Source organism: Mustela nivalis (genome assembly GCF_964662115.1).
Source record: "Mustela nivalis genome assembly, chromosome: 1".
Lineage (NCBI taxonomy): Eukaryota > Metazoa > Chordata > Mammalia > Carnivora > Mustelidae > Mustela > Mustela nivalis.
Window position 1 is genome coordinate 458238 of NC_139020.1, and position 26693 is coordinate 484930.

Here is a 26693-nt window from a genome sequence, read left to right on the forward strand (position 1 = left end):
GGTGCCTGTGTGGTGTGTTTGGGCTGGAGGAAGGGAAGGGCTGAGCTCGTGGGCAGGAGCTCGGGGACCCCGAGGTGAGTGAGCATGGGGAGAGGTGGTCAGGCACATGGGGGCGTGGCACGAGGTGACACACCGGCTCCAGGGTCCCACAGACGCGTTGACATGCTGCTGGAGCCTGAGCCGGGCCCCACGTCACTGGGAGCACCCCGGGCTCAGGGCAGGCGCCTGCGGCTCGGTAGCCCTGGGGTCAGCAGGGGACAGAAGCCCCCGCCTGACGGCAGCGCTTCCCCATCCAGTTGCAGCAGGAGGTGAGGCCGGTACTGCCTGAATCGTGGGGGGCTGTGGCCGGCGTCTGCTGCTCTGGGGGCGCTGGGGATTCCTGCAGAGGGGACGCGTTCCCCTGACCGGCTGGGAGGGGACAAAGCATCAGACCTGGGGCTCACAGGATGAATGGACCCCGGCCACAGGCTTCTCTCTCAGCAGAAGTCCGGGGGCCAAGACCCAGCGATGTGGGTCCCAGTAGGACAGCTCCCCTGTCTCCCAGCCCACAGCCCCTCTGCCTTCTCCTGCACCCCCCACAGGGCCTGGTGGCCAGGACGGGAGGGGGTGTGCTGGGGGAGCCCCCCGCTCCAGATTCAGATGCTGCTGCGAAGCTGACCATGTGGCTGAGAGAGGCCCGTGAGGTCCGGGGTAGGAGCTCCAGGAGGCGGAGGGCAGCAGGGGGTGGGGCACGAGGTCGCTGGGTCTGGCCCCCTCGGGGGCACCCAGGAGGCTGTGGGCAGGTGCCGTGTTCCCCAGGCAATGCCACCCCGGGGGCTCTGAGCCCTGAGTGAGTGTGGGTAGGCTCTGCCCCAGGAGGGCCTTGCCACCGCCAGCCGCAGGCTGAGGTTTTCCCGCTTTAGTCTTCCAAAACAGACAACGTGTCAGGTGCTCCCAGACAGGACTGACCGGGCTCCATGGGGACACCTCGCCACCCCGTCCCCCCCGGGCTTTTCACCCCTCCTCCGGCGGTCGCTGTGTTCTTTCGTACGACTCCACGTTTTGGCAAGCAAACACAAGCACATGCGAACGCACATCCCTAATTCCTCCCTCACGCGTAACGAGAGCAGGCTCCGGGCTGGGTTTCGTTTCTACTTCTCAGGGGCACCTCTCTTAACGGCATTTAGAGAGACTCCTGCTCAAAATGGGTTTTATTCACTCATCCTTTCCCATATTTTCTTAACCATTTCACTGTGAAATGTAAGAGACATTCAGAAACCATGACCAACAGCTCAATGATTTATGACCACGTCCTGGGTGACCCTCCCCCGTCACATAATCCCCCCAAGTCCCACACCTGCTCTGTGGTGACCAGAACCCTGTTTTCCTGTTGGCCCATTTGGGAGAAGCAAGCATGGCGGTTTGCTGACCTCGGAGTCCTTCTGGTCCAGCGTGTCATTCAAAGTCCTCGTCTCCTTGCTGGTCTGCTTAGATGACCTGTCTGTTTTGGTGAGGGCGGGCATTAAAGTCGCCTACAGTTAAAAGATTATCGTCAATGTGTTTCTTTGATTTGGTTATTAATTGGTTGATATAGTTGGCTGCTTCCATGTTAGGGGCAGAGATATTTACAACTGTTAGATCTTATAGACCCTTGAATTACAATATAGCGTTCTTCCTCATCTCTCATGACAGTTTTGGTTTAAAATCTAATTTATCTGATATAAGGATCGCCGCCCCAGCTTTCTTTTGAGGTCCATTAGCATGAAAAATGGTGTTCCACTCCCTCACCTTAAATCTGGAGGTGTCTTTGGGTCCACAATGAATCTCTTTGAGTCTTGCTTTTTTATTTACTGTTACTCTATGACTTTTGATTGGGGCATTAGCCCATTTACATTGTGGGTAACTATCGAAAGATACGAGTTTAATGCCATTGCGTTGCCTGTAAGGTGACTGTTACTCATCTCTGTTCCTTTCTGGTCTATGTTACTTTTAGGCTCTCTCTTTGCTTACAGGACCCCTTTTGATATTTCTTGTAGGGCTGCTTTGGTGATTGAAAATTCTTTTAGTTTCTGTTTGTCCCAGAAGCTCTTTATCTCTCCTTCTATGTTCAATGACAGCCTAGCTGGATAAAGTATTCTTGGATGCATATTTTTCTCATTTAGTGCTCTGAGTGTATCATGCCAGTCCTTTCTGTCCCAACTGGTCTCTGTGGAAAGGTCTGCTGCCAAAGTTATGTTTCTAGCCATGTAGGTTAAGGACCTCTTGTCCTAAGCTGTTTCCAAGATTTTCTATTTGTCTTTGAGATTTGCAAGTTTCACTATTATATGTTGGGGTGTTGACCTATTTTTATTGATTTTGAGGGGGTTCTCTGTGCCTCCTCGATTCGAGTGCCTGTCCAGATTAGGGAAGTTCTCCACTATGATTTGTTCAAATAAGCCTTCTGCCCGCCCCCCTCCTCCTCTTCTGTGACCCCTATTATTCGAATACTATTTCACTTTGGGTATCACTGATCTCTCGAACTCTCCCCTTGTGATCCTGTCGTTGTTTATCTCTGTTTCTCAGCTTCCTTCTCTTCCATCATGTGGTCTCCGGGTCACTGACCCTCTCTTACCCCAGCAGTAAGAGCCTCCATTTTGACTGTACCTTAGTAACAGCATTTTAATTTCAGCCTCATTAGATGTTAGTTCTTTTACTTCTCCAGCAATTTCTCTTCTGTGCCTTTCTCAAGCACAGCTAGTATCTTTGTGATCACCGTTGTGAATTCTGACGTCTTACTCGTCTCCATGTTGGCCACATCCCTGCCTGTGAGAACTGCCTCCTGCTCCTTCTTTTGGAGTGAGAGTCTCCATCTCATCATTATGTCCAGAAAAGAAAAGATGAAGGAGAAAGAAATGACAAAAATCGCAACAACAGAAAAATACAAACAAAACAAACCAGAAGAAAACAGAAACAAAAGAAAAAATCAAACAAGAAATAAAAAAGAACAAAACAGTAAGCTAGATCCTGGGTGTATTTTGGTCTGTTTGTTAAAAGAAACTAGACTCCAAAATAGGAAAGAAAAATGTATGTATATACAAAAACAAAATACAATGAAAGGAAACAAAAAATTAAAAACAGTATAAAAATTAAAAAAGAACTGATAAAATAATAACTGAAATAAAGCTGGAAGACTCGAGAACAATAAAACCACAAATGCTGTATTTGGTTTCCCCAAGAACCCAACCCGCGGTCTGCGTGATGGTGACCTTGTCCGCGGTTCCTGCTGGTCTTCTGCGGGAGGGGCGCTGCGCTGGGTCTCAGGTGTCCTCCCGGCGGCGGACTCTGGGGGCTCGGGCTTGTGGAGCGGCTCGCGCTTGCACTAGGTGGTTTGCTCCCGGGGAGCTTCCCGCCGGCTCTGGAAAGGCTCCTTTCCTGGTTGTAGGGTGGCAGCAGGTCCTTCTCTGACCTCCACTGGTCGTGCAGGTGCTCAGAACCATGTGAAAACTGTCTAGCTGGACTCGGGGCACCAGAGGAAATCAGGGTCCCCTACTCCTCCACCGTAACTCCTCCCCCCACAAACATTTTGAAAGTACGTTGGCTTACTCTGGGGCTAGAGGGACCGTCACTGACCCAACAGCGTTCTAAGCGCAAGGCCAGCCAGACAGCCGTGGGTCCCACAGTTGAGGCCGTCCGGCCTTGACACTTGGGGTGGTGCGGGGGCCAGCGCCTGTCCCCGGGACAGCGGGTCAGGTGGGGCACCGTGAGCAGTCCCGGGGGCACATGAGTGGTCTCAATGGCTCCTTGGCGCCTGTGGGGTTCCCTGGTGAGCACAGACACGAGGAGGCTGAGAGCAGGCGGCAGTTGAAAGCCTTTATTGTACTGGGGCGTGTGCAGACAGGAACATGCAGGGCCTGCTGTCACAGCTCAGTCTGGGCAGGGGACCTCCCAAGGCCAGGCAGGGACCTGGGAGCAAGCCCAGCAGAGCCGGCGGGGCCCACAGAGAGCCTCTGGAGGGCACCAGAGGGGCTGCGGAGTCCGGGGACGAGGCTGGACTGAGGAAGGCCTCAGGAGGCTGTCCCTGAGGGTCTGGAGCACTGGCCACCACAAGGCCCCTGCAAAGCCTCTGGGGTCCAGGGAGGGCGTGGAGGGGAGGGTGTGGACAGACAGACCGGAGCGCAGGGAGGCGGGGCTCTCTGGAGAAGCTGGGGACGCGTGGGGCGGGTCCTCTTTTCCCGACTTGACACCCGCACCTGGAGATGGAGCCTGCAGCCCGCGGGACCTCTGGGTGAGTCTGAGTAGCACCATGGGTAGGAGGTGGTGCCCGCGGGCCTGGGGAGCCCGGGGTGCAGGCAGGGCCGGGGGCTGGGAGCGCGAGGTGGGGGCCCGAAGCCGGGTCACCTGGCAGGAGGGAGGAGGCGCTAACAGATCCACCGGATGAACCGGTCGAAGAAGCCGGGCTGAGCCAGGCTGTCGTAGTCCTTCTCGCGGAAGACGGCGGTCGCGTCGCCCAGGCTGATCTTGGACAGCACGTCCGAGTCCACGTCGCCGCCCACGGCCACCACGGTGGGCACCACGTTCTGCTTGCGCATGGAGTGCACGGCCTCCTCCAGGCTGTCGTTGCCCGTGACGCCGTCGGTGAGGAACACGAAGGCCAGCTCGGCGTGGCGGCGAGCCCCTGCCCGCGCGCCGCGCACCACGTGGTTGATGGCGTGCACGATGCCCGCGCCCACGTGCGAGAAGGAGTTGAGGTAGCGCGCGCCTTCCAGCGCCTGGTGGATGGCCGTCAGGTTGGAGGTGAGCGGGAACTCCACCTGCTGCTCGCCCGGGCCCCCGAACTGCAGCAGGGCTACGCGCGTGTTGAGTGGGTCGTCGTCCCTGCGCGCCAGCGTCAGCCGCCGGGACACCTCCTCCACGAAGCGCCGCGCCTTGTGGAAGTTCTGCTCGCCCAGCCGCTCCGAGCCGTCCAGCAGGAAGACGATGTCCACCGGCCGCTGCGTGCACTGGGCCACGTACAGCTCTGGGGGCAAAACGGGGTGGTGGGCGGGTGACCCGGGTGAGGCCCCACGTCCGGGCCCTGCCCCTGCTGCCCCTTCCTGGCCACTCCAGGCCCTGGCACCGTCTGGTACCCCGCCCTGGCCGTGCCCTGCGCCCATCTCTGTGCACACCCCTCCCACTGGAGCCGTTAGAACCCCCCGGGGTTGTGGGGTTGCATCCAAAGGCTCCCACCATCGGGAGCCCCCACCACAGTGGGCCAGGGGTGGGCCCCAGGTCTGGGGAGCCTGTCCTGTCTCTGCTGGTTTTGCTCTCTTCAGGGTTTGCCCCAAACCTGAAGGCTGAGAGGCTTATTTCCACCCTCCACCTTCTCTGCCCAGTCACCTCCTCCAGGCCCTTCTGGGCAGGAAAGAGACCCCAAAAGGGCCACAGTCCACAGAAGGGGTGGGACGGAGGATCGGGGAAGCTGTCTTTGCATTTGTAATCCACTAAAAAGATCTCATAAGACCTCCAGTCCTGAAACCCCCAGGATGCCAAGACCCACATTTGGCCATGACCCCCTTCCTCCGTGTGGTCCCAGAGCTGCCCGACACTGGCTGGACCGTGTCTGTCCCAGCTTTGGAAGCAGTGGGGAGTGGAGCCTGTATTCTCCGTGACTGGACATCTCTCCGGTGGGCGGTGAGCACGGGCGTGGCCCGACCCCGGCAGCAGCTCCCGTGACTCCCTGTTAGCTGAGGAGAGCCCTGCTCCCGCTGGGAGGTCACTTGCCCTGGACTGCCAGGCAGTGCTGGGGGCAAGGCTGCAGCCAAGGCGGGGGCCAAGCATCTGGGGGACGTGGGTGCTGCAGCACAGCCTGGAAACCCACTCCTCACATATGTGGGCTGTGGTCCACCCTCTGCAGAATGCCGCCCGGCCCCTCCGCCGCGGCCGTGCTGGAGACCACACCTCCAACCACGGCTTGGGCTAGGGGAGGACGGAACTGGCCGTCCTGCTGGCGTCCGGCTTCTCAGCCCTGCGGGCCCCAATCTGGGATATGGGGCCCAGTTGGCTGACCCCTGGGGCCAGGAGGGTGTGGACCCCATCCAGGAGGAAGTCCTGACTCCCGGCACTGACCAGCAGGGCCTCAGCCCAGGCCCCAGCCGCAGCATGTCACCCTCGCACGCCACGGGACCACAGCAATGCTTTCACACTTTTCCAGCTTTTATAGCATGTTTAGGATGTCACAGCGTCTGAGGGTGGCCAGGCCACTGGCGGGCAGAGCCACACTTCTGGCAGGCAGGATTTTTTTTTAAAGAAGCTTATATTAATGACGTAGCTTATCTTGTCAGCCGTGCAGATGAAAAGCAGCTTCTGCTTTAAATCCACGTCTAGCAAGCCAGCTGGGTGCCCCCGCGCTCAGTCACCACCAGCAGAGATACGCGTTGGGGGCTCCGGCCTCGGGGCAGATTTCCTCAATGCAAAAACCAGGGAGGCCGAGAAAAAATGCACGAGGGGTGGCGGCAGGCACAGGAGCTGCAGGGGAAGCCGGGAGTTCGGGGATTGGGAGGCTCTGCTCGTCTCTCTTATGTTTTGGCTGAACAATGGCCTCCCCAAAGATGCCGTGTCCTAAACTTCAAGACTGAATATGACCTTACAGGGCAAAGAAAGACGCGGGGAGAATTAATTACGAGCCTGAGACTACTCTGGATTCTCCAGTGGGCCCCAAGCGCTACCAGAAGGTCCTTATAAAGGGGTGGAGGGTCAGGTTTCCAAGGAGGGACCACGTGACACCAGCGGCAGAGACAGGAGCTGGAGGAGGCAGGAAGGTCCTCCCCAGAGCCCCTGGAGAGAGTGTGACTCCACCACCCCCGGACCTTGGACTCTTGGCCCCAGACTGAGAGACGATAGACTTCTGTTGTTTCAAGCCCCTTCGTGTGCGGTCGGCCGCCCCAGGTCGCTAAGAGGCTGGGTGGGGTAGCTCGGGCCAGTCCTGCCCGCGGGTAGCCTCCACGGCTTCAGCAGAGCGCCAGTGCCGTCTCGGGGTCCCCCACGATGTCCCTGTGCACCAGCTTGAATGTGTCAATGAACAGTTCCATCCAGTCCTGCCGCTCGCTTCCTGTGGCGAACTTGGCTCGTTCGGCGGTGTAGACCATCACGGCCACCAGCCTGGAGTAGGCGGCCGGGTCCTGCGTGAACTCCGTGGCGTTTAGCAACTGTTGGATCAGGGGGATGGTCTTGGGGAAGGAGGCATCGGGGCCCTCTTCCGTGCGGAGGAAGGTGACCGGGGGCTCGCCGCCAGGCCGCGGTCCATCTGCGGGGGCATCCAGAGAAGGCTTTAAGGGACTAAGCTGGCATGAGTGGGCCTCCCGCCGCCCTCCTGGGCTGAGCGTACTGAGAGCCGAGGCGCCTCTCTCTTCCAGGATGACTTAGGACCACAGCGAGGACGGCTGTGAGGCTCAGCAAGGGTGTGGGGGCGGGGAGCTTCGGCGCCCCGTCAGCGTGCGGGGCCAGAGCTCACAGCGGGGGTGGGGGCCAGCAGCACCTTCGGCGTCCCCACAAGACTCTTGGCACACATGGTGGCACTGAGACTTGACCGGTCTCGGGGTCGGCTTCTAGCAGCTCAAGGCTCTGCCCCCGGGGGACCCCAGCCCCCTCACTACACCTGACCAGGAAAACTGCTTGCGCCGGGACAACCTGGCTTGTTCCAGCCCCAACCTCGAGACGGGCAGGTAGGTCCCTGGGCCCCCCTCAGAACAGTTTCCAGAAAGCTTACAATGATGAGTCCTTCTCTGCTCTTCGAGACGCCCTCCGTCCACCACCCGGAACTGGCCCCTCGAGGACCCAGGAGCGGCTGTGCCTCCCACCCTCGGGGCTCCCGCTCTCTCTTCCGGTCCCCCTGGGAGCGCAGGCCGGACCCCGCGGGCGCCTTGCTCCCAGTGCACCACGGCCTCTGCCCTAGGGGCCCAGAGCTTGCTTTTCCTCTGGGGGGTGGCAGGTAGCCAAGCCAGGTAGCCTGGTGGCACGGACCCCCCACCCCGGCCCACACGCCGCCGTCTGTGCCTCTCCTCTGCACGCCCGCCCCGGAGAGTCTCTGCCTCTGTTCCAGGGAGGCGGGGCTCGGGTCACCCGGGGGCTCCCCACTCCCACGGCAACGCTCCAGGACCAGCCTTCACGGCCTCAGCTGCCGGCCAGCTCTGTGGCTCCCCGAAACTATCATGGCTCTGACTCAATCAAGCAAGCTGCCCAGTGGCCGGATCCAAGCCTGGGGTCGGCTGGGCCTCTGGGTGGACGGGGCCGAGTGGCCAGAAGGTCAGGGTCGTGCCCAGCCAGCAAAGGGCACTGTCTGTGGTCTCGAAATGGGGAGCCGCACACCAAGCCGCCGAGGGGCAGGTTTGCGGCATCTCGTTCCCCAGCGACCTCTGCTTTTTTCCTCCCTGGTCACAACGTCTAAGAAACCTGGAAATTCTTGTCACTGTAAAGGGTAAACTTGTGAGTGTGGGCCAGGGTCTCCTGGGAGGCCACTCCCTTTCACTGTCGGGTCTTGGAGGCTCGGGGGAAGCGAGGTCGCTCGCCAGCGCCCAGCGTCAGACTCACAGCCAGACCCCACGGAGACGTCACAGGAAAGGGAGCTGCGGCCAGACCCTTCTCAGGAACATAGACACCGAAGTCCTCAGCAGGGTACGAGCAAATCAAGCCTCACCACACACAGAACGACTTACACGCCGCGAGCAAGTAGGATTTATCCCGGTCGGCAAGGTCGGCTCAGCCTCCGGAAACCAACGTCCTCCATCGCATCAACACGGCAAAGCGGAAAACCACAGTGTCCTAACCCTAACCGCGGAGGCAGCCTGTGGCCGAGCCCACACTCACTCAGGACGCGTCCTCCGTAACTAGAAGAGGGGGACTAGCAACTTGACAGGGCTCGTCGGTGGAAAACCTTGGCTGACGTTGAGCTCAGGGGTCAGAAACTGGAAGCTTCCCCACCGAGATTGGGCTGAGGACACTGGGCCCCTGCTGGGCCCTGGACAAGGTCTGGTCTGTCCACGGGGGCCAGCCTGACTGTGGGACCCACTGTGGGTGACCGGGGTGTCCTGCGGGCCGGTGTATGGCTGCTCAGTGTGGCCTCCAGCAGAGACCTCCCAGCCCAGATCTCAGGCCGGCACCTGGGGTTTGGGCAGCTCTGGGCACTGCAGACAGCCATCCTCGGAGGACTCGAGGGGCCCGAGGCCCAGGCAGTGCGCAGACTGAAGCAGAGCTCACAGCAGCCATGGTGTGGGACCACCGCGATGACCATTTCCTGGGAAATTCTCTGTCAGGACAAGTGTGGGGACCCCTGCCCCCAACTCAACACAGTTCTTCCCTCAAGCCACCTCTGCTCCTTTGTACCTGCCCAGGGGGCCCACCAGATGCTCCGTGAGGAGCCAGCATGCAGGCCCCGGAAATGTCAACTGCGCCTGGCAGGCGATGGTGTGGGCACGGGCCTCGCGGTTCTTATCTGTGTCCCCCCTGGGTTGGCCAGCACAGCCTGGCCTGCCTGCTACGGTGGCCGACGCCACACCAGCTCCTGGGAGGACCCAGGCTTGGTGCTCATGTCCCAGCCGGAGGGCCCAGTGCTGGTCCCAGGACCCCGGCAGGCGGGGTGGGGTCGCTGAGGGGAGACCTCAGCTCCCAGTTCACACCGGCAGCTCCACGGGCCCCGTGGCCCCAGCCCCTGTGCCACAAAGCCTTGGGGGCGGCGGCTTGGGGCCCACGGAGCCTCCCGCCCCCTTCCCTGACCCACAGTACCAAGGGACAGCTTCCGCGTGTCCCCAGCAGCCTTAAGCCCAGAAGTAGCCGTGTCGAGCAAGGGGCCCAGGCCCCCGACACACCAGGCTCTGCTTCAGAGACCGCAGCTCTGGGCCGCGGAGGCTGGGAGTGAGCGTCTGCCGGTGGCCACGGAGGCCACGCTCCCTCCCTCCACGGCGTTCACCAGCCACCTGGTGCGCCACGTCCCCAGTCACCTGGTGCGCCACGTCCCGGGCTCCCACCGGGGGTGGTTGAGATGGTTCTAGGATGTCTGTCCCTCCCGGGCCGTGGTCAGGGACACCACAAGGCTTTGAGGTGCGGACAGGAGCGCACCTGTCCAGAGTGCGCTGGGCTCGGAGGGGCTGGGGGGCTCAGGACGGCCAACCTCGCTCCCAGCCCCTCCGCAGACGTGCCAGGGTCCTGGGGCTGAGTCGCCCATCTAAAGTTTTCTCGCTGGGGGGGGGGTCCCGCAGCAGCCCCTCCTCTCCAGCCCCGGCTGGTTGAGTCTGGGGTGGGGGGCTTGGCACCGTCCGAGTTACCTGTTTGGCAGGGAAGGTCTGGGCACACGATCTGAGGGTCTAGGAGCAAGGAGAGAGGCCGGGGGGTACCGGTCAGTGTCCGCTGGCCAGAACAGGGGCCGAACGCCCTCAGCGACCCCCCCCCGCCCCTTCTGCCCTCCCCAGGTCCTCCTTCCGCAGCGCGGACCGGGCTGCACAGGCCGCCGCTCACCTGGGCACAAGACGTCCTCCATGTCGTCGATGAACTTCTCGGCCACCAGGTCGGAGAAGCGGGTCATGTTCCGCACCTGCTGGGGCCTGTCGCAGGCGATGGAGTACAGGTTCTCGCTCTCGTGCTCCTCGTGGAACATGTCGCCGATGCCGATGGCCGTCACCGTGACGTCGTGGTTGCACAGGGCCCGCAGGTTGAGGTCATCGTCCCGGGGGTCGTGGCGGCCATCCGTGATGACCACCGCAAACACCCGGGTCTTCTGGCGCCGGCTCTCTTTGATGAGCTGGTTGTAGGCGAACTTGAGGGCTGAGGGCGTCCAGGTGCCGCCGGCGATCCACTCCAGGTTCTTGACGGCCTCCTTGAAGCTGGACAGCGAGTCGATGCGCTCGTCGTCCAGCTGGATGGCCTCAAAGGTGCCCTCGTGGCTGTACTGCACCACGCCCACGCGGGTTCCTGCGGCCGAGGGCGGGCATGAGGGTGCGGCTGCGGCCCCCGCGGCTCCAACCCCCAGCACGCCGGCCCCCACCCCTGCGCCCCTAACCCCCACCCCCCCACTGCACCCCTGTGGCTCTGAGCAAAGCTGACACCTGTCCGCCCGCCGGCCCCCCTCCCATGCGTGGACCTCCCGCCCCCCCGCCCCGCCCACCACAGGCACAGCTGACCCGTCTCTGACTTGGGGTCCTTGGCAATGGCCCCCAGCCTGTTGACCACGTTGATGACGAAGTTCTTCTCCAGAGTGAAGTTGGTGTAGCCGATGCTCTCCGAGCTGTCGATGACGAACACCACGTCCAGGGCCCCACACCGCTTCTCGCAGTCTGCGGGCCGGGTGCAGGGTCAGGGCGAGGAGAGGCGGCGGTGTGCGCGGACCCCCGGCCTGGGGACACACGCCCGGGGCCCACAGTCGGGTGCAGGAGCGGGAGGGCGTGACGCAGAGGGACGACCCGACCCCCGGACGGGAGCCCCCCAAGGACACGAGGCTCCAGCTCCGCCGCCATGTGGGGCCGAGACTCACCGCAGCAGCCGCACGTCTCCCGCACGTAGGTCATGACGTCGCACTCCTGCAACACGGGGGCGTCAGGCCCAAGCCAGGAAAGCGAGCCCCGGACGGGCGGAGAGGGGCTTCGGGAAGTCTGTGCGCTCCTGCTGGCCTCGGCCGCCGAGCTCCCAGGGCTGCCCTTGCTTCCCTACTTTGGGAGGGACGGGGACGCGGGTTCCACCCCTGCCCGATACTCACCGTGAGGCCGGGGTCTCCAGGGGGGCCAGGCTCTCCCTGGAGGAGGAAGGGTGGCGCTGAGAAGCGGCCTGTGTCTGGTGTCTGGGCTGGGCAGCCCCGCCCCTGCCCCCCCCCACCCCCCCCACCCCCCCCACCCCCGCCCCGCACTGACCCCGCCTCCCTCCGCAGCATGACCCTGAGGTTCAGCGAGGCTAGACCGGAGGGCTGGAGGCACCAGCAGCGGACCTACCTCGGGTCCTGGGGATCCTCTCGGCCCCCGAGGGCCAGGCTCGCCAGGGGGACCGGGATCTGCCTGAGGAGCGAGAAGAGCCGGTGGGCGGCGGCCTCGACCCCGCACCCTCCCGCACACCCCGCGGCCCCCACGCCCTCCGCCCCGGGTACTCACAGGCTCGCCCTTCTCGCCTTTCTTCCCGGGCTCTCCCTTGGCACCAAAGTCACCTCTGCCCCCCTGGGACACAGGACACGGGTCAGCCTGGGGCAGGGTGCTTGGCAAGGCCCCCCCTGCCCCAGGCAAGACCTCTAGGGAGTCAGTCCGGGGCGGGCGTGCTTCGGTCAGAAGAGCCCGCGCCGGGCAGCCGGATGGGGTACGCGGCAGGGTTTGGGGGGACTCGGCAGGAGAGCGGCCAGCAGGCTCAGGGCTCGGCTCAGGAAGCTCTCTGGGGCCAAGGGTGGGTGAGGGGCGTGCAGGCCGCCCCCGTGGGTGCGGAGGCCTCTACAGACGTACCTCAGGACCGGGTGGGCCGGGCTCCCCCTTCTCTCCCTGGGAAGCAAGCACAGGTCACCGTAACTCAGCGTGGGGCCGGAAGGGCTGCCCTGGGGCGGGAGCCAGCTCTCGGGGGACCCGAGATTTTTGGAAGCCCCTCCTGCCCCCTGGGTGGTCTCAGTTTTCACAATCCGTATGAAGCCGTGAGTGCTGTGGGTGAACACCACACCACTGGCCCGTGTCTGGGACAATTTCTGGGGCTCTGCATCCGATGAGTGACCCCAGGCCCACGCGCCCTCGTCCCATGCCCCAGGAGCGAGGCCCTCGCAGGAACTAGTGGGAACCGTCAGGGCCTCCCAGGGCCCCCCAACTCCTGCCAAGACTTACGGGCGTTCCTCGGGGTCCCGGGTAGCTGAATCCAGGCCTGCCGGGGTCCCCCTGCAGGGTGGGGAAACTGGTCAGGGAGGGTCCAGTGGGAAAGGAAGGGGCCAGGCTGGCCTGCGCCGAGGACGAGGACCAGGACAGACGGGGCTGGGCTGCTGGTCGGCGGCTCCGTGTGCAGAGAATAGAGGGGCTGCCCGGCCCCCCGGATTCCCGGTGCCAAGGGAGCTGGGCCTGCCGTGCTCCTGGCAGCCTTACCTGAGAACCGAGCAGGGCTCAGTCCCCGAGGCCGGTCTTGCCCAGAGCGGGAGGGAACGTACCTTGGGACCAGGCTGTCCTGACTCTCCACGGGGACCAGCGTCGCCGGGGTCTCCCCGAGGTCCCTGAGGGCCGAGGACGCCGAGTCAGCACAGGCGAGCGCGGACCACTCCAGGCAATGCTACCACTGTCCCTGCTGTCCTCTGGGGACTGGGCTACCGGGGTTCGCCTCCTCTAGGTGCCCCGCCCTGGCTCCCCGGCCCCGCGCCTCGCCTCCCCCTTGCGGCCCCTCCTGATGCGGCTGGACCCCTCAGGGCAGGATGACCGTGTGAGGTGCACGGGGTGCCCCCCCCACCTCCAGCACTAATGCCCAAGTGTGTCATGGGAACCGTGTCCTGGGGACGGGAGACCCACGCAGCACTATGGGGGGGTGTGAGACTGAAGGGCAGGAAGGGGCCTGGGCCCCGGAGCCACAGGGCCCTCCCGGGTGTCCTGCTACCGACCTTCTTCCCGGGCTCTCCGAGAGCCCCCTGAGGGCCTCTGGGTCCAGGCAAGCCTCGGTCTCCCTGGAAAGAAGGAGAGCCCGCTGTCAATCACTGGAAACTAGGCGGGAATAGGGGGGTGTCCCTGCTGGGCAGGGAGGGGCCAGGGGTCCTCGGTAGCCCCCACTAGCCGGGAAGCTGGGTGGCTCCCTGCCCCGCGGACGCGTGGCCTCACTTACCTTGGCTCCTTTGTTGCCAACCTCTCCGGCCAGACCCCGGGGACCCTCAGGGCCAGGGTCTCCCTAGAACGAAGGGGCAGAGTCAGTCTTGGGCATGTGGAGGGGCAGGGGAGGGGAGGGGCTCATTTAACTCCCTGGAAAGGGTGACACCTACGTGGTCTCCTGCACCAGGGAAGGGACTGCCATGCATTTCCCGGAGGGGCAGCCCCTCCTTCAAGCCCTCGACCCACATCCGGTGGGCACTGTTGGCCTCAGATTTACCACAGACAAAGACATCCTGAGCCAGCTACTGTGAGGAACTGCTGGGTGGAGCAGTGCGCAGCCTGCCCAGCAGTGCATGGCCCTCATGTAGGGAGCCATGCACAACCCTCACGGCCTTACCCTGCCCATGCCCCTCAGCAGGGAGTATGGTTGGGGGTCACTGTCTGAGAACCTGCGGGGGGTGCCTCCGCCCCCAGCAGAGGCCAGGTACCAGGGGTCCTTTTTTTAAAAAAGATTTTTATTTGTTTGAGGGAGAGCAAGAGCGAGAGAGCACAAGCGGAGGAAGGGCAGACGGAGAAGCAGGCTCCCCACTGAGCAGCGGCTCTGTCCCAGGACCCTGGGATCAAGACCCGAGTGGAAGGTAGACGCTTCACCGACAGAGCCACCCAGGCACCCCTGGGGGTCTCTTTTGTTTTCCGGGTGGACCACAGTGGGGACATTGTTGGTGGCCCCTCGTCCCAGGACCCTGTTGACCCCACGGGGAGACCCCGGTGCAGAAACAGCCGACGGCACCCCCCAGACACTCACCTTCTCCCCCTTGGGGCCGTTGCTGCCTGGGCTGCCCTTGGCTCCTGGGTCCCCTCTGCGCCCCTGCGGAGAACAGGTATGTGGGGGGGCCTGATGGTGGGGCCACGTGGGGACCCCGTGCTCGGGTCTCCTCTCTCGGACACGGGCTTTGGGGGAGGGGCCTGCTCCTCTGTTGGGTAAGTTAAGTTGCCACCAAGGATTTAGGACGTGAGGGGCTCCTAGTCAGCGTGTGAGACCAGGTCAATTAGGGGTTTTAGTTGATGTGACCGGGGCCCTGCCTGGACCAGCAATCAGCATGGTCACTCCGTCCACTTCCGGGCCCCAGGGCTCACGGTGTTTCCCCCTCGAGGGACCCCCTGCCTTGAGACAAGGGACAGGCTGCCGTGGGGGACCCACAGAGTGTGCGCCCGAGTCTGTGCTCAGCCCTCGGAGCATCCTGCTGGGAGGGCGACGTGGGGGCACGAGGCCGGTCGCCAGGCAGGGGAGCAGCTGAGCCCGGGCCCGGCCAGCAGGGGTTCTGCCCTACCCGGAATGCTTCACTGGTGATGCCCAGAGCAGGGTGTGTGCAGGAGGGGTGAGGCAGGTGGGCCAGGCCCAGAAGGGACAGCCCGCCCTGGCCAGCCCGCCCGGAGCCCTGGGCCCCAGGCACTGGTGGGGGCAGAGTGTGAACTCACAGGCTCGCCTTTGGGTCCTCGGGGCCCTGGTCCACCCTTGGCTCCTTTCACGCCAGGACTTCCCGGGGCTCCGTTGTTGCCTTGGTAACCCTGGGGGGAGGAGCCATGTCAGCCCCACAAGGAAGTGCCCTGCGGAGTGTCCTCACCCCCAGCCCCGCTGCCGCTGCGTGGGACCGAGTCCGCCTCAGGGACTGGGGTTGCCGGGGTCCCCCAGTAGCGGAGGGCCTGGCCGCGTGCTTAGAGCCCAGGGCTGGCCAAGGTGCCGTTGTATTACTGCTCCTCCCCCATCTGTGCTGGTGCACGCGGTTGGCATGTGGCTTGGGGTGGGGGAGGGGGAGCAGCGACCAGCCGGGGGCACTTGCCTTGCTCCCTTTGGCCCCGTTGTCTCCTGGGGGTCCTCGGCGTCCCGGACGGCCAGCATCTCCCTGGGAGAGTTTGGAGAGATCAGCCTCCCATCCCTGAGACGCTGGCAACAGGCAGGAGCCAGCTGCAAGGGGCTGGGCCCGCGTGGCTGCATGGGGAGCTCATCAGACCCGGGCCCGTCCACGGGGCTGCCTTCTTGGGAGGGGCTGTCGTCCTGCTCCTCCAGAGGCCTGGGCAGCCAGCAGGGTGGACGCGGAACAGCCACGGCGCCTGAGAGCTTGGCAGAGGGACCCCACGAGGCCTTGGAGGACGGTGGTTTCATGGCTGGGGCCCCGTGGGCACCGCAGAGCTGCCTGACCGGACACACGGTCCTCAGCTGGCCACACACTGGCATTTTTGGGCAAGGAACCCGCAGCCCCTGGGAGGGAGCGCCCCAGCACCCCTGAGGCAGGGCGTCCCCAGGCCTCCTACTCCCGAGGGCCACTCTGCAGGGACAGGCCCTCTCTGAGTGGCTTCTTGGCCGGGCTGGCCCCTGCACTCCCCCAGAGCCTGGCGCTGCCCTCAAAGGGCCATCACCTGGCCCTCAGCCTACCTTGATGCCCCGGTCCCCTTGCTCCCCAGGGCTGCCGGCTTCCCCTGCGTATCCGTCCGGGCCCTGCAAGACAGAGTGACAGGGCTGTCCCAGGCTGCTGCCCAGAGCTGTGCGGGGCTTTCCTGGGGCCCGATGAGCAGAAGCCCGGTGGACCGAGTGCTCCCCTGGGTCTGGGCTTCCAGAAGCCACCGTCAGGACGCCCGGGAGCCCCGCCCCAGCCTGCCCCAGAAGCCCCGAGAGTATTTCCTCATCATGAGGCCGCAGCTCTGGCTGAACCCTGGGTGGGGACACGGGACGGGCAGGAGAGAGGCTGCAGAGAGGGGCCACGCCAAGTGGCTCCCTGCTTCCTCACTGCAGCTCGAGGGGCTGGCCACCACCCTGCCCTGCCACTCCCTGCCAAGACCCTGCATCTCCTGGAGCCCGAGCTGGCCTTACCCGACTCCCGGGGTCTCCCTTGCAGCCAGGAGGCCCGATGCGCCCCAGCTTGCCCTGGAGGAGAAGAGGGAGCAGAAGGTCAGGGTCGCGCACCAACGGGCGAATGTGCGGGGGCGGTCCCCTCTGTGTCCTTCCCAGCGGGCACCCAGCTGTGTGTTCAGGGGCTGGACGGCACGGCAGCCTCTCTGCGGGTGGCAGACCAGGTCCCTGGGATGTGGCTGGAGCATGAGCCCCCCCTGCCCCCCCCTGGCCGGATCTGGGCTTCCAGAGCCCAGGCTGGAGACCCCCGAGAGCCCGTCCTCAGAAGCAAATGTCCACGCTGGCTCGAGCCATGCTCTTATCTGTCCTGTGTCCCTGGCTAGGTGACAGTGGGGGCCGTCCAGCCACAGGCTGTGGGCAGTGGCCAGGGGCCCCAAAGGCCCCAGGTAAGGACCCAAGGGTCTCGGGGAGGCTCTGCTCCCTCCTAAGCCAGAAACGCGGTGCCCCTGGCCTGGGGAGGGCCCGAGACGCGCTCTACCTTCTGTCCGTCGGTCCCGTTCTTGCCGGCCAGGCCGGGAGCCCCCTGGAGGGAGAGGTGTGATGGTCAAGCCTTGGGGCGGCGGGAAGGTGGGGTGCCCGCCCGCCGGCCCAGACGATCTGCTCACCTTCCGCCCGTCGGCTCCAAATTCACCCTGTGCAGGAGGAAAGGGAGGCCGGTTAGCTTGGAGTCCCACAGACGCCTCTGCCTCCGGGGGCCAGGTCTGCCTCAGACCAAGCAAGAGGCCAGAGGACCCCAGAGAGGGCGCCCCTCCGTGACGCCAGATGCGGCGCCCCATCGGGGCCACGATGCGCTGACGGACGCTGCTGGGCTCTGGGACCACGTCACAGTCTCACCTTCTCTCCTTTGAAACCAGGAACACCCTGAGGTCGGAAGAAAGGAAGAGCGGCGTTACTGGGGGTGTGTGCGCCCCAGATCGGGGGCGAGCAGGGGCAGCCGTCCCGGCTCAGTTCAGGGACAACATTCAAGATCCCGAGGCTCTTGGCTTCTTGCCCTGGGAATGAAGGGGGTGGGTGGCCTGGAGACAACCTGACCCTGTGGGCCAGTCCCCACCCGGCACAGACAGCCCTTGGCCTGTTCCCCTGACCCCTAGTCACGGGCGCAGGGCTGGCAGCGACTTGCCTTGGGTCCTGGGAATCCAATGGGGCCTTCAATGCCTGGGTCTCCCTATGGAGAAAGAACAAAGAGCCACAGCTGAGCCCCAGTCCTGGGAACCTGGCGCCTACGGGGGAGGGGTGTGGAGGACACTCACCTGTCGTCCCTTCTGCCCAGGCTCTCCTGGCTCGCCCATGTTGCCCTTGGCACCCTAAACGCAGATCACGGAGAAAGGAGTAAACTAGAGCAGGAAGCAGGTAGGCGGGCAGAGGCTTCGGAGCTGGTGTGTCCTGTTTTGTTTTGGGGGCTCCTTTGTGTCCCTTCAGATATCCTCGTGCGCGCCCCTCCCTCATGGCAGGGCCACGTCTGTGAAGCTGCCTCCTCGGGGACCTCCATGCCTGGGCTGTGGCAGGTGGCAGTGTCACGGGGGGGGCATCTAGCTGGGGACCTGGGGGTGGGCATCTACACTCCTACTGGTCTAGAGGGAAACGGAGCTGCGTAGGGACGGGCTCATCTGCCCAGAGGTTCTCCCCTCCTCTGCCATCACGTCCGACCTTTGACCGAACTTGCGGGGTGTCTGACGCCCCGGCAGTGGGCCCCGTAAGGAGTGTGGGAGTGGGAGCTCCGGGTGCTTTGGCAGGACCCTGTTCCAGGTCTCCTGCCCCGGCGAGTTTCCCTACACCAGAGCTGCCACGGCAAAGCTAAGAATGAAAACGCATTCCTGCTTTTCTCAAAACGCCATTAAAGAGGACGGAGACAAAAACTGGTTTTAGTTCTCCCAGGCTCAGAGGGCTGAGACTGTCCTGGGCGCATGTGGCCCCAGGTTTGGAGCTGAAGAGATGCCGGGGGCCTCCTGGCCGCTGGGACCCCGCGGTTGGGCCGGGCGGCTTACCTTCTGTCCGCGGTAGCCCTTGGGGCCGAGCGGCCCGGGGATCTCCAGACAGCTCACCTTGTAGCACTGAAACAAGAAGCAAGCGGTGTTGGGGAAGGCTGGCAGGGAGAGCCCCAGGTGGGGGGCCAGGGAGGGAGCTGGTGCGCGCCGAGGACCCCTGGGCCGTGGGCCATCGGGAGCACGGGGCCCGACGGAGGAGCAGACTTGGGAGGCGCCCAGGAGGCCCCGAACCCAAAGGCCCTCGTCCGATTCTGGGCGGACCAAGGGGTCTTGCTTCCTGGCCTCCTCCCGTTTGTCCTAGACCCCCGGGGGCAGCAGGGGCTGGGGCGGTCATCATCTCTGCCAGGTCAGCGCCTCAGAGTCCCAGCGGGCAGCACCCGGCCGGGGCGGCAGGACCGGAAAACGCCTCTCACCTCTCCATAGGCTTCATGTTTCTGTGGAAAAGACAGAAAAAAATGCTACTTAGCCAGAGCCAGAGATTTGGGTGGGAATGGGGAGCTCACCCTCCCACAGGGGTAAACTGAGCCCCAGAGCAGGGCACTGCCCAGTGAGGGAGCAGGTCTCAGGGCTCCGGCCTCCACCCCTGCTCCTGGTGCCCAGTGGGTGGGCGTGGCCAGGCAGCGCCTCACCATGACCTTGATGATGCGATTGATGGTGTCCTGGTTGATCTCCAGGTCGGGACGCACGGTGGCGTAGTTGTTGCGGTAGAGCTCGAACGGCATGCTGGCCATGTCCCGCAGACCCTGCTCGTTCGGGATCTGGTCGGGGGCCACGGTGAAGATCCGGATGCCCTCCTCGCGAGCCCGCTCCGCCTGCAGCTTGATGCCCCCGCACGGGCTGCCGGTGACGTAGCCGTCGGTGATGACGACCGCGAAGTGGACCCCGCCCTTGGCCTTGAGCTGCCGGATCTCCTGGGTCATGTTGGCCAGCGCGCAGTCGGTGAAGGTGCCCTTCCGGATGGAGACGATGCTCTCCAGGCTCTTGGTGAAGGAGGCTCGGTCGCTGTCGGGCGGGCTGAACACCCTCACCACGTCGGAGAAGTGCAGCCCCCCGTAGCGCCAGCTCAGGGCCACCTGGTCCAGGTAGGTCTCGTCCTGCAGCTGGCTGATGAACTGCCGCACGAACTGCCTCATGTGGTACAGCAGGCTGTCGATGGGCGACTGCATGGTGACGCTCTCCGAGGTGTCCAGCACGAAGTACACGTTGATGGGGCAGTCGGCCTTCTCTGGGGGCGCGGGGGCGTCACTGGCCTGCCCAGGGCGGGGGCCTGCGGCACGAGCCCGTTGCCAGGCGTCGTGCACGTGGGGGAATCCCAGGCTCCACCCTCACGGTGGCCCCCCGCCTTTCCTACCCACACGGGGTCGCAGGCCCCTGGCCAATACCTGGGCAGCTGCTTCTCTCAGAGAGGCCGGGGGCGGTGACCTCCTGCTGCTGGGCGTGGACGGCCCCCAGGAGTCCCCAGAGCAGGAGGGCAGAGCAGGGGCCTCGGAGCATCCCCGCAGCACCCATGCTGACGTCCTGCAACGGGAGAAGTAGCCACTGTCGCCGGTGCGGGCTCCCGGACAGCAGGGGCAGCACACCGTGGGGCAGAGGGCACATGGGCTCGGGGAGACGCCCTTCTCCCTCGCCCTAGGCAGCCCGCGCGCGCACACACTCAGGGGATGCAGAGCCTTGATTCTGGACGAGTCTCGGTCGGCACAGCCCATCTCTGCCCTGGGGGGTGGCGGCTGGGGACAAGCAGAGGCATTGGCGCACTTTGGTGCTATTTCCCTGCGATGCCCCTGAATGCATTTTTGAGAGGAGGTGGATGGGTTTTGGCAGGCAGATTCAAGGTTCAATATCGCTTACGTTTCAGATTAGAGGAGCAAGTCCTGGCATGGTTAGAGGTGAACAGGACTGGGCCCTGCCTCCCCAGGATAGGACATGGTCAGGTTAAGAGGCCATGACCCTGCAGTAGGGGTTGTGACCCAGCAAGGCGGTGACGGTTGCCCAGACGAATGCAAGCCCAGTGGGTGTGCCAGGGAATCCGGGCAGGCTTCCTGCACGAGGTGATGGAGGCCCAGACTGAGGGGACTGTCCAGAGGAAGGGGAGCGCCTGGCTCAGGGAAGGTTCATTCAGGGAGGGCTGGGGATGGGGACTGAGGAGACGGCAGGGGAGCAAGTCGGGGACTCCAAAGAACCTGGGAGCCAAGAGGAAGTCAGGAGGCAACAGTCAGAGCAACGGTTCAGAGCCATCAACCACATGTGACAGCCAACGTGGGGACCGCAGGAGCTTGGCGGGGCAGGGTGGGGGCCGGTCAGGACTGAGCACTGGGATGTGGGTGCAGCTTTGTCCTCCACTGCCGATCACCTTGCTGCCCCCAGTGGGGGAGCCGTGAGCCCCATCCTGTCCCGTCTGCTATGGGAGGGAGGGGGGTGCCGAAGGCCAGGGAACCCACACCCCCCCGGCACCACTCCCTGCACGTGTGCACACACCACACCAGTCACACGTTTCACACCCACCCTCACACACACTACCACACACACCGTCAATTCAAGGAGGCCCCCATAATGAAGTGTATTGTTGAAAGATGCCACTCTCAAATGAAATGAAGAATTCTAAAAATAATCTACATGGGAGAAAACACAATAGCAGCAACAAAGTTAAACAAAACACAGAAAACACCTAAAGCGAAGAATCTTTTTGGTGTTGTCACGGGCAGTCTCTGAGGTGGGCCCACTTCTTCCTGCTTCCTGGTGTCACCCTCTCACGAAATCCTCACACACTCAACTGTCACCAGCCTGTATGACCAAAAGATCAGGTGATGACGTGGCTTCCGAGACAAGCCCACAGAAGACATCATGGGCGCTGTCTGGCCCTGTCTTGGGTCCTCAGAGAGGAAGCTGACTGCTGTCGTGTGAAGGCCCTCAGGCAGCCTTTCAGAAGCCTAGGAGAGAGGGACCGAGGCCTCCAGCCACCAGCCTCCAGCCAGGTGAGGAAGCCATCGCAGAAGCCCATCCTCAGCCCAGGCCAGACATCAGGTGAGCGGAGCCCTGGCCAATCCCCCCGACTGGGATGGCACCTCATCAGGGACCCTGAGCCAGAGCCACCAAGTCAAGCCATTCCTGACACGAATCAATTATGACATTGTAAACGCTTATTGTTTTAAGTTACTAAGTTCTGAAATAACTTATACATAGCAATAGATAACCAGTTCAGGCATCAGACTTTTCTTCCATAATATTGTACACAGAAAAACAAGGAGAAAGTAACTGGAGAAATTTGAGGGGAGAATAAAATAACCCAAAGATGTCTGCCTTGTCAACTTAGCTTTCATGTAAAGGATAAAAGTCTCAGATGTAAAAGGGCTCACCTACATACCATTCCAAAAAAATTCTGCAGCAAACAGAGAAATGAATAAAAGTAAGTAAGAAAGCAAAGAAACTTGAGGAATACAGTAAAATATAAAAAATGAAGAAAAAAGGAGTCAGAAAGCACAATTAATATCACATGGATGAGTTGTGACAATATATGTGAACGCTGTAGATTCTTCTGTTGAAGACAAATGTTCCCATGTGCCCTGATGTTCGGAGCAGCATTCGCTACAGTGGCCGAACAGGGAAGCAGCCCGTGTGTCCATGGACTGATGAACGGATACGGAAGATGTGGGGTGTATACAGTGGAATATTGCTCACCCATATGAAGAATGACGTCTTGCTCTTTGCAATGACGTGGATGGAGCTAGAGAGTGTTATGCTGGGTGAAATCAGTCAGTCAGACACAAATACCCTATGACCTCACTCAAATGTGCAATGTAAGAAATAAAGGGAAAAAAAAAAAAAAAGAAAAACCAAAACCCAGGCTCTTACTATAGAGAAGACACTGATTGTTACCAGAGGGAAGGTGTGTGGGGAAAAGGGTGCAGTAAGTCACGGGGCGTCAGGAGGGCCCTTGTGATGAGCACCGGGTGATGCAGGGGGTGTTGAGGCACTATACTGCACACCTGAAACTAATAAAGCACCGTACGTAACCCCACAGGAGTCAATGTTAAAAAATGGATAAAGAAGATATGGTGTATATATGTATGTGTGTCTACACACAACACACACACACACAGTGGTCTATTACTCAGTCATAAAAAGGAACGGGATCTTGCCATTTGCAACAACACGGACCTAGAGAATATTATGCTGAAGACACGAGTCAGAGACATAGACCATGTGATTTCACTTGTACATAGAATCTAAAAAACAAAACAAATGAACAAATAAACAAAAACAGATTCATCCACACAGAGAACAAACCGGTGGCTGCCAGTGGGAAGGTGGGAGTAGTTGAAGATGGTGACAGCAGACAAGGGGATGAAGAGGCACAGGTTCCATCGAGAAATGAGCCACGGGGGTGAAGTGTACAGCAGGGGGCGCAGTCAGTCGTGTTGCACTAGCATTGTGTGGGGACACACGGTGACGACACTTACGGTGCCGAGCACAGCTGAAGGTACAGAACGGTTGGGTCACAATGCTGCATGCCTAACATCAGTATGTTATATGCCAACTATACTGCAATAAAAAAAGAAAGAAAAAACCATAAATATTCCTAAATGAGATCAAAAAGTGAAAGCCATCTGGATGGGGTCCATGAGAGTCACACTGGAGGATGTCACAGACAGTGCAGAGAGAAGGAAGACGGGCTGAGACAGGGAGGCCAGTGGGACGGTGGAGGCCATCCAAGGTGAGATGCGAGGGCGAGAGACGGGGCCAAGGACAAGGGAAAGGCTGCTCAGGGTCCGGTCATGAGCCTGTATGTGCTGGATGTCATAGTAAGTATTTAAAGCAAAAGTGGTGAAAACTTGAAGAAAAAGCTGACAAAGCATCAGAAGACTTTAACTCACCTTTGAAAGTTCCTGAGAGATCACATAAACAACAACAAAGAGGAAATGAATGTCCTGTTTTAGAAAACTTTGATAGTAAGGAGTAGGGAATATGTATTTTCTGAACATTTGGATTTGGATAATGTGCATGCAACACATGCACACACTGCCTAGCTATCAGCTGTATCTACCTTTGAAACCTGCAAGTAGGGAATGCATGAAAATTTTACAAAATTCAGTTCCAGGTGACCACAAAAGCAGGTTTAATTAATTTTTTTAAAAATCAGAAATTTTACATGAAATTTTCCAAACTACAATACAAAAGCAGTCACTGGTAAGACAGAAAAAAAAAATAAAACACCTGGAAATTTAAAAACTCTCTTGTTAGAACTACATAGGAATTAGTGACAACAAAATTATACGTAAAAACAAATATGAGAAGGCCAAAGCTGTAACTAGAGGACAATATATATATATAGTATAAGGCTATATATATATATATAGCCTTAGATGCTCTATGTCATAGGATAGGAAATAAGTGTAACAAATTAGGCATATCGTTGAAGAAGCTAGGGACAAAAATAAATTAACAACAATGAAACCTAGGAAAACAAGAGAAAGAAAATAAGAAATAAACCAGCTGATTAAAAAAACAACAACGGTAGAATTATAAATAAATAAATAAATAAACCCAAGAGCTGGTTCTTTGAAAGAGCCAGTAAAGTAAAAAAACTTATCAAAAAGGAAAAGGATGAAGCCCAAATATAGTAACACAAATCTAGGAATGAGTAAAATACTATGACACCATGTGAAGAAGGTTTTCAGAAGCACACCGAGTGCAGCCCTCAGCTAACGACCAGGAAAGACTGGGGAGCCTTGAGCAGAGGGGAGGACTGGCCGGGCTCTGCCGGGGAAGGGCGGGCCACGCAGGCAGGGCACGCCCCAGCGCCCGCCCACATGGGTGTGGGAGAGTTCTTCTGCACCTTCGAGGACAAACACTTCTCTACTTTTTAGCCTGTTGCAAAACATAAAAAGATAAGCTTTCAATTCATTAAACGGGGAAAAACCTGAGACCAAAACTTGATAAAAGGGATCCGTAACAGAAACTCTGCGGGCAATTCCGACTTCGGAATACAGATGCCAACATCCCAACAGATGCTAGAAAGTACGATCCAATGGCATATCCAGGACAACTGCCCCAGAACTGGACGAAGTCAGCTGGGAAATACAATGATGATACAATCCTACACAGTACATTAATGTTGGGCACATGAACATCAAAAGAAAATCATGTCACTATTTTAATGGCACCTGAAACAACCATTGCTGATGGAGAAAAAAGAAAATAAGAAATGGAGGAGTTGAATTAGTGTTATAAAGCATGTGTGTTTCAATCTACAACCAAGATCATATTTTATACAAAAACTAAAGTAGGGGTACTTCCTTCAGGAATCTGGACTGTTCCACTTGACACCAACACCAACACACCCATATACTGAAATCCCAGCTTCCTGAACTCAGGGAGTCTACTGTGGGCCTGACGCCGTGTCTGACGCCGTGTTAAAAACTCCTGCACTCCAAGAAAGTCCACGAGCGCACAGGAAAGAGACCCATGAACGAGGCGGAGCGCGGCTCGCTCCGTGCTTCCGAGTCGTGCTGGAGGCCAAAGCAGTAAGACTGCGCAGAGCAACAGAGCATGAATCTCGGAACGGGAAGAGATGGAAACCGTCCTCCCTAACGACGAGAATTCGAAAACCCAACAAACTCGGCCACACAACGTTCACAGGAAGGGGGGGTTCAGTGGGACAATGATAAGAAAAATACATACAAAAAGCTACAGGTTTTCTTCTATCAGCAACAACCAATTAGGAAGTTTAATGGGAAAATACTGTTTACACTACCGCAAAAATGACATAAAGTTAAGGAGTAAAGTTAAGAATCTAAGAAAGTGCAGGACTTATTAAAAAATCTCAAAATTTTTCTAAGGAACACTTCGGAGAGACGAAACTTGTTCCTGGATGAGAAACCCAATACTTAAGAATATCAGTTATCTCGAAGGGAATCTGTAATTGAATGAAATTTAATCAGAACCTTCAAGAAATATTTTTGTGTTTCTTGTACACGTGGACAGAATGAGTCTAAAGAGGCGTAAGTAAGAGCAGCCGAGAAAAACCGGAGTCTGCGGTGCTGAGGGCGCCGGTGCTCTCAGGGGCAACAAGGCGTCGGTGGTTTCGTGGTGAACAGCAAACAGCCGCCGGGTGACCCGGGACGGAGGGGGGAGGAAGGTGGTCCCTCAGGACAGTGACGGGGGGGCGGGGGTCGCCACAGGGCTAGAGACAGGAGTTGCCTCACCCGCACCCGCGTGAATTCCAGAAGGGAGTGCAAATCACGACCAGGTGGCTGAGGCGACAGGGAGACGTCTGCCGTGGCTCCCCTGCCCCAGACGCCCACCAGCCTCCTCCCGTGAGGCCACACCACCTCGGGCTTTGGTACCGTGGCGGGTCCCACCTCACACAGGGGCACACTGACCCTGTGCGTGCAGCTTGCCCCGGGGCTCAGCTAGCAGCCAGGCTGCACGGCGGCTTTTTTTTTTTTTAAAGATTTTATTTATTTGAGAGAGAGTGCTCAGGAGCACAAGTGGGGGGCGGAGGAGCAGAGGGAGAGAGAAGCAGACTCCCTACTAGCAGGGAGCCCGATGCGGGGCTCGATGCCAGGACCCCAAGATCATGACCTGAACTGAAGGCAGACGCAGAACTGACTGAGCCACCCGGGCAGCCTGGGGCCCTCAGTCTTGACACCTGGGCCCCCACGGATAACAGTTCCTTACAGTAAAGGCAGCAGGAGCAGCCTGGAAGCAGACCAAGAGCCAGATAATAGTCTTTCCAGTATAGGATCAAGATTTCATATTTTTAAGGTTTAACATTTTTGACGGCCTGCTATTAGGTGTGCAATGTTTATAACTGGTATAGCTTCCTGCGGTATCAAAAATTTTATTAACATACAATGTCTTTTGTCTCTTGTAACAGTTTTTTTTTTAATATTTTATTTATTTATTTGACAGAGAGAGATTACAAGTAGGCAGAGAGGCAGGCAGAGAGAGAGAGGAGGAAGCAGGCTCCCCGCTGAGCAGAGAGCCCGATGCGGGGCTCGATCCCAGGACCCTGGGATCATGACCTGAGCCGAAGGCAGCGGCTTAACCCACTGAGCCACCCAGGCGCCCCTCTTG

At 60.0% G+C, this 26693-nt stretch overlaps 1 protein-coding gene across 3 annotated transcripts in view; it reads right to left on the minus strand.

Annotated features, from left to right (window-relative positions):
• Positions 1-3814: 3814 nt before the first annotated feature.
• Positions 3815-26693, minus strand: part of COL6A2 (collagen type VI alpha 2 chain) — a 33015-nt gene continuing 10136 nt past the window's right edge. The window contains exons 2-28 of one of the 3 annotated variants that reach the window (XM_082719766.1): positions 20000-20135; positions 19247-19842; positions 19031-19051; positions 18618-18683; positions 17883-17936; positions 17753-17797; positions 17467-17493; positions 17238-17264; positions 17111-17155; positions 16594-16647; positions 16159-16221; positions 15566-15628; positions 15204-15293; positions 14530-14592; positions 13741-13803; positions 13523-13585; positions 13082-13144; positions 12768-12818; positions 12402-12437; positions 12063-12125; positions 11907-11969; positions 11678-11713; positions 11456-11501; positions 11106-11258; positions 10444-10896; positions 10254-10292; positions 3815-4975 (exon numbers count right to left, since the gene is read on the minus strand). In XM_082719766.1, coding sequence (XP_082575892.1) covers positions 4377-4975; positions 10254-10292; positions 10444-10896; positions 11106-11258; positions 11456-11501; positions 11678-11713; positions 11907-11969; positions 12063-12125; positions 12402-12437; positions 12768-12818; positions 13082-13144; positions 13523-13585; positions 13741-13803; positions 14530-14592; positions 15204-15293; positions 15566-15628; positions 16159-16221; positions 16594-16647; positions 17111-17155; positions 17238-17264; positions 17467-17493; positions 17753-17797; positions 17883-17936; positions 18618-18683; positions 19031-19051; positions 19247-19842; positions 20000-20126 — 3069 coding nt within the window. In that variant the 5' untranslated portion in view covers positions 20127-20135 and the 3' untranslated portion in view covers positions 3815-4376. Of the gene's footprint in view, positions 4976-6129; positions 7241-10253; positions 10293-10443; positions 10897-11105; positions 11259-11455; positions 11502-11677; positions 11714-11906; positions 11970-12062; positions 12126-12401; positions 12438-12767; positions 12819-13081; positions 13145-13522; positions 13586-13740; positions 13804-14529; positions 14593-15203; positions 15294-15565; positions 15629-16158; positions 16222-16593; positions 16648-17110; positions 17156-17237; positions 17265-17466; positions 17494-17752; positions 17798-17882; positions 17937-18617; positions 18684-19030; positions 19052-19246; positions 19885-19999; positions 20136-26693 lie in introns of those variants that run through there. The other 2 variants (XM_082719765.1, XM_082719767.1) reach the window with 2 other exon arrangements.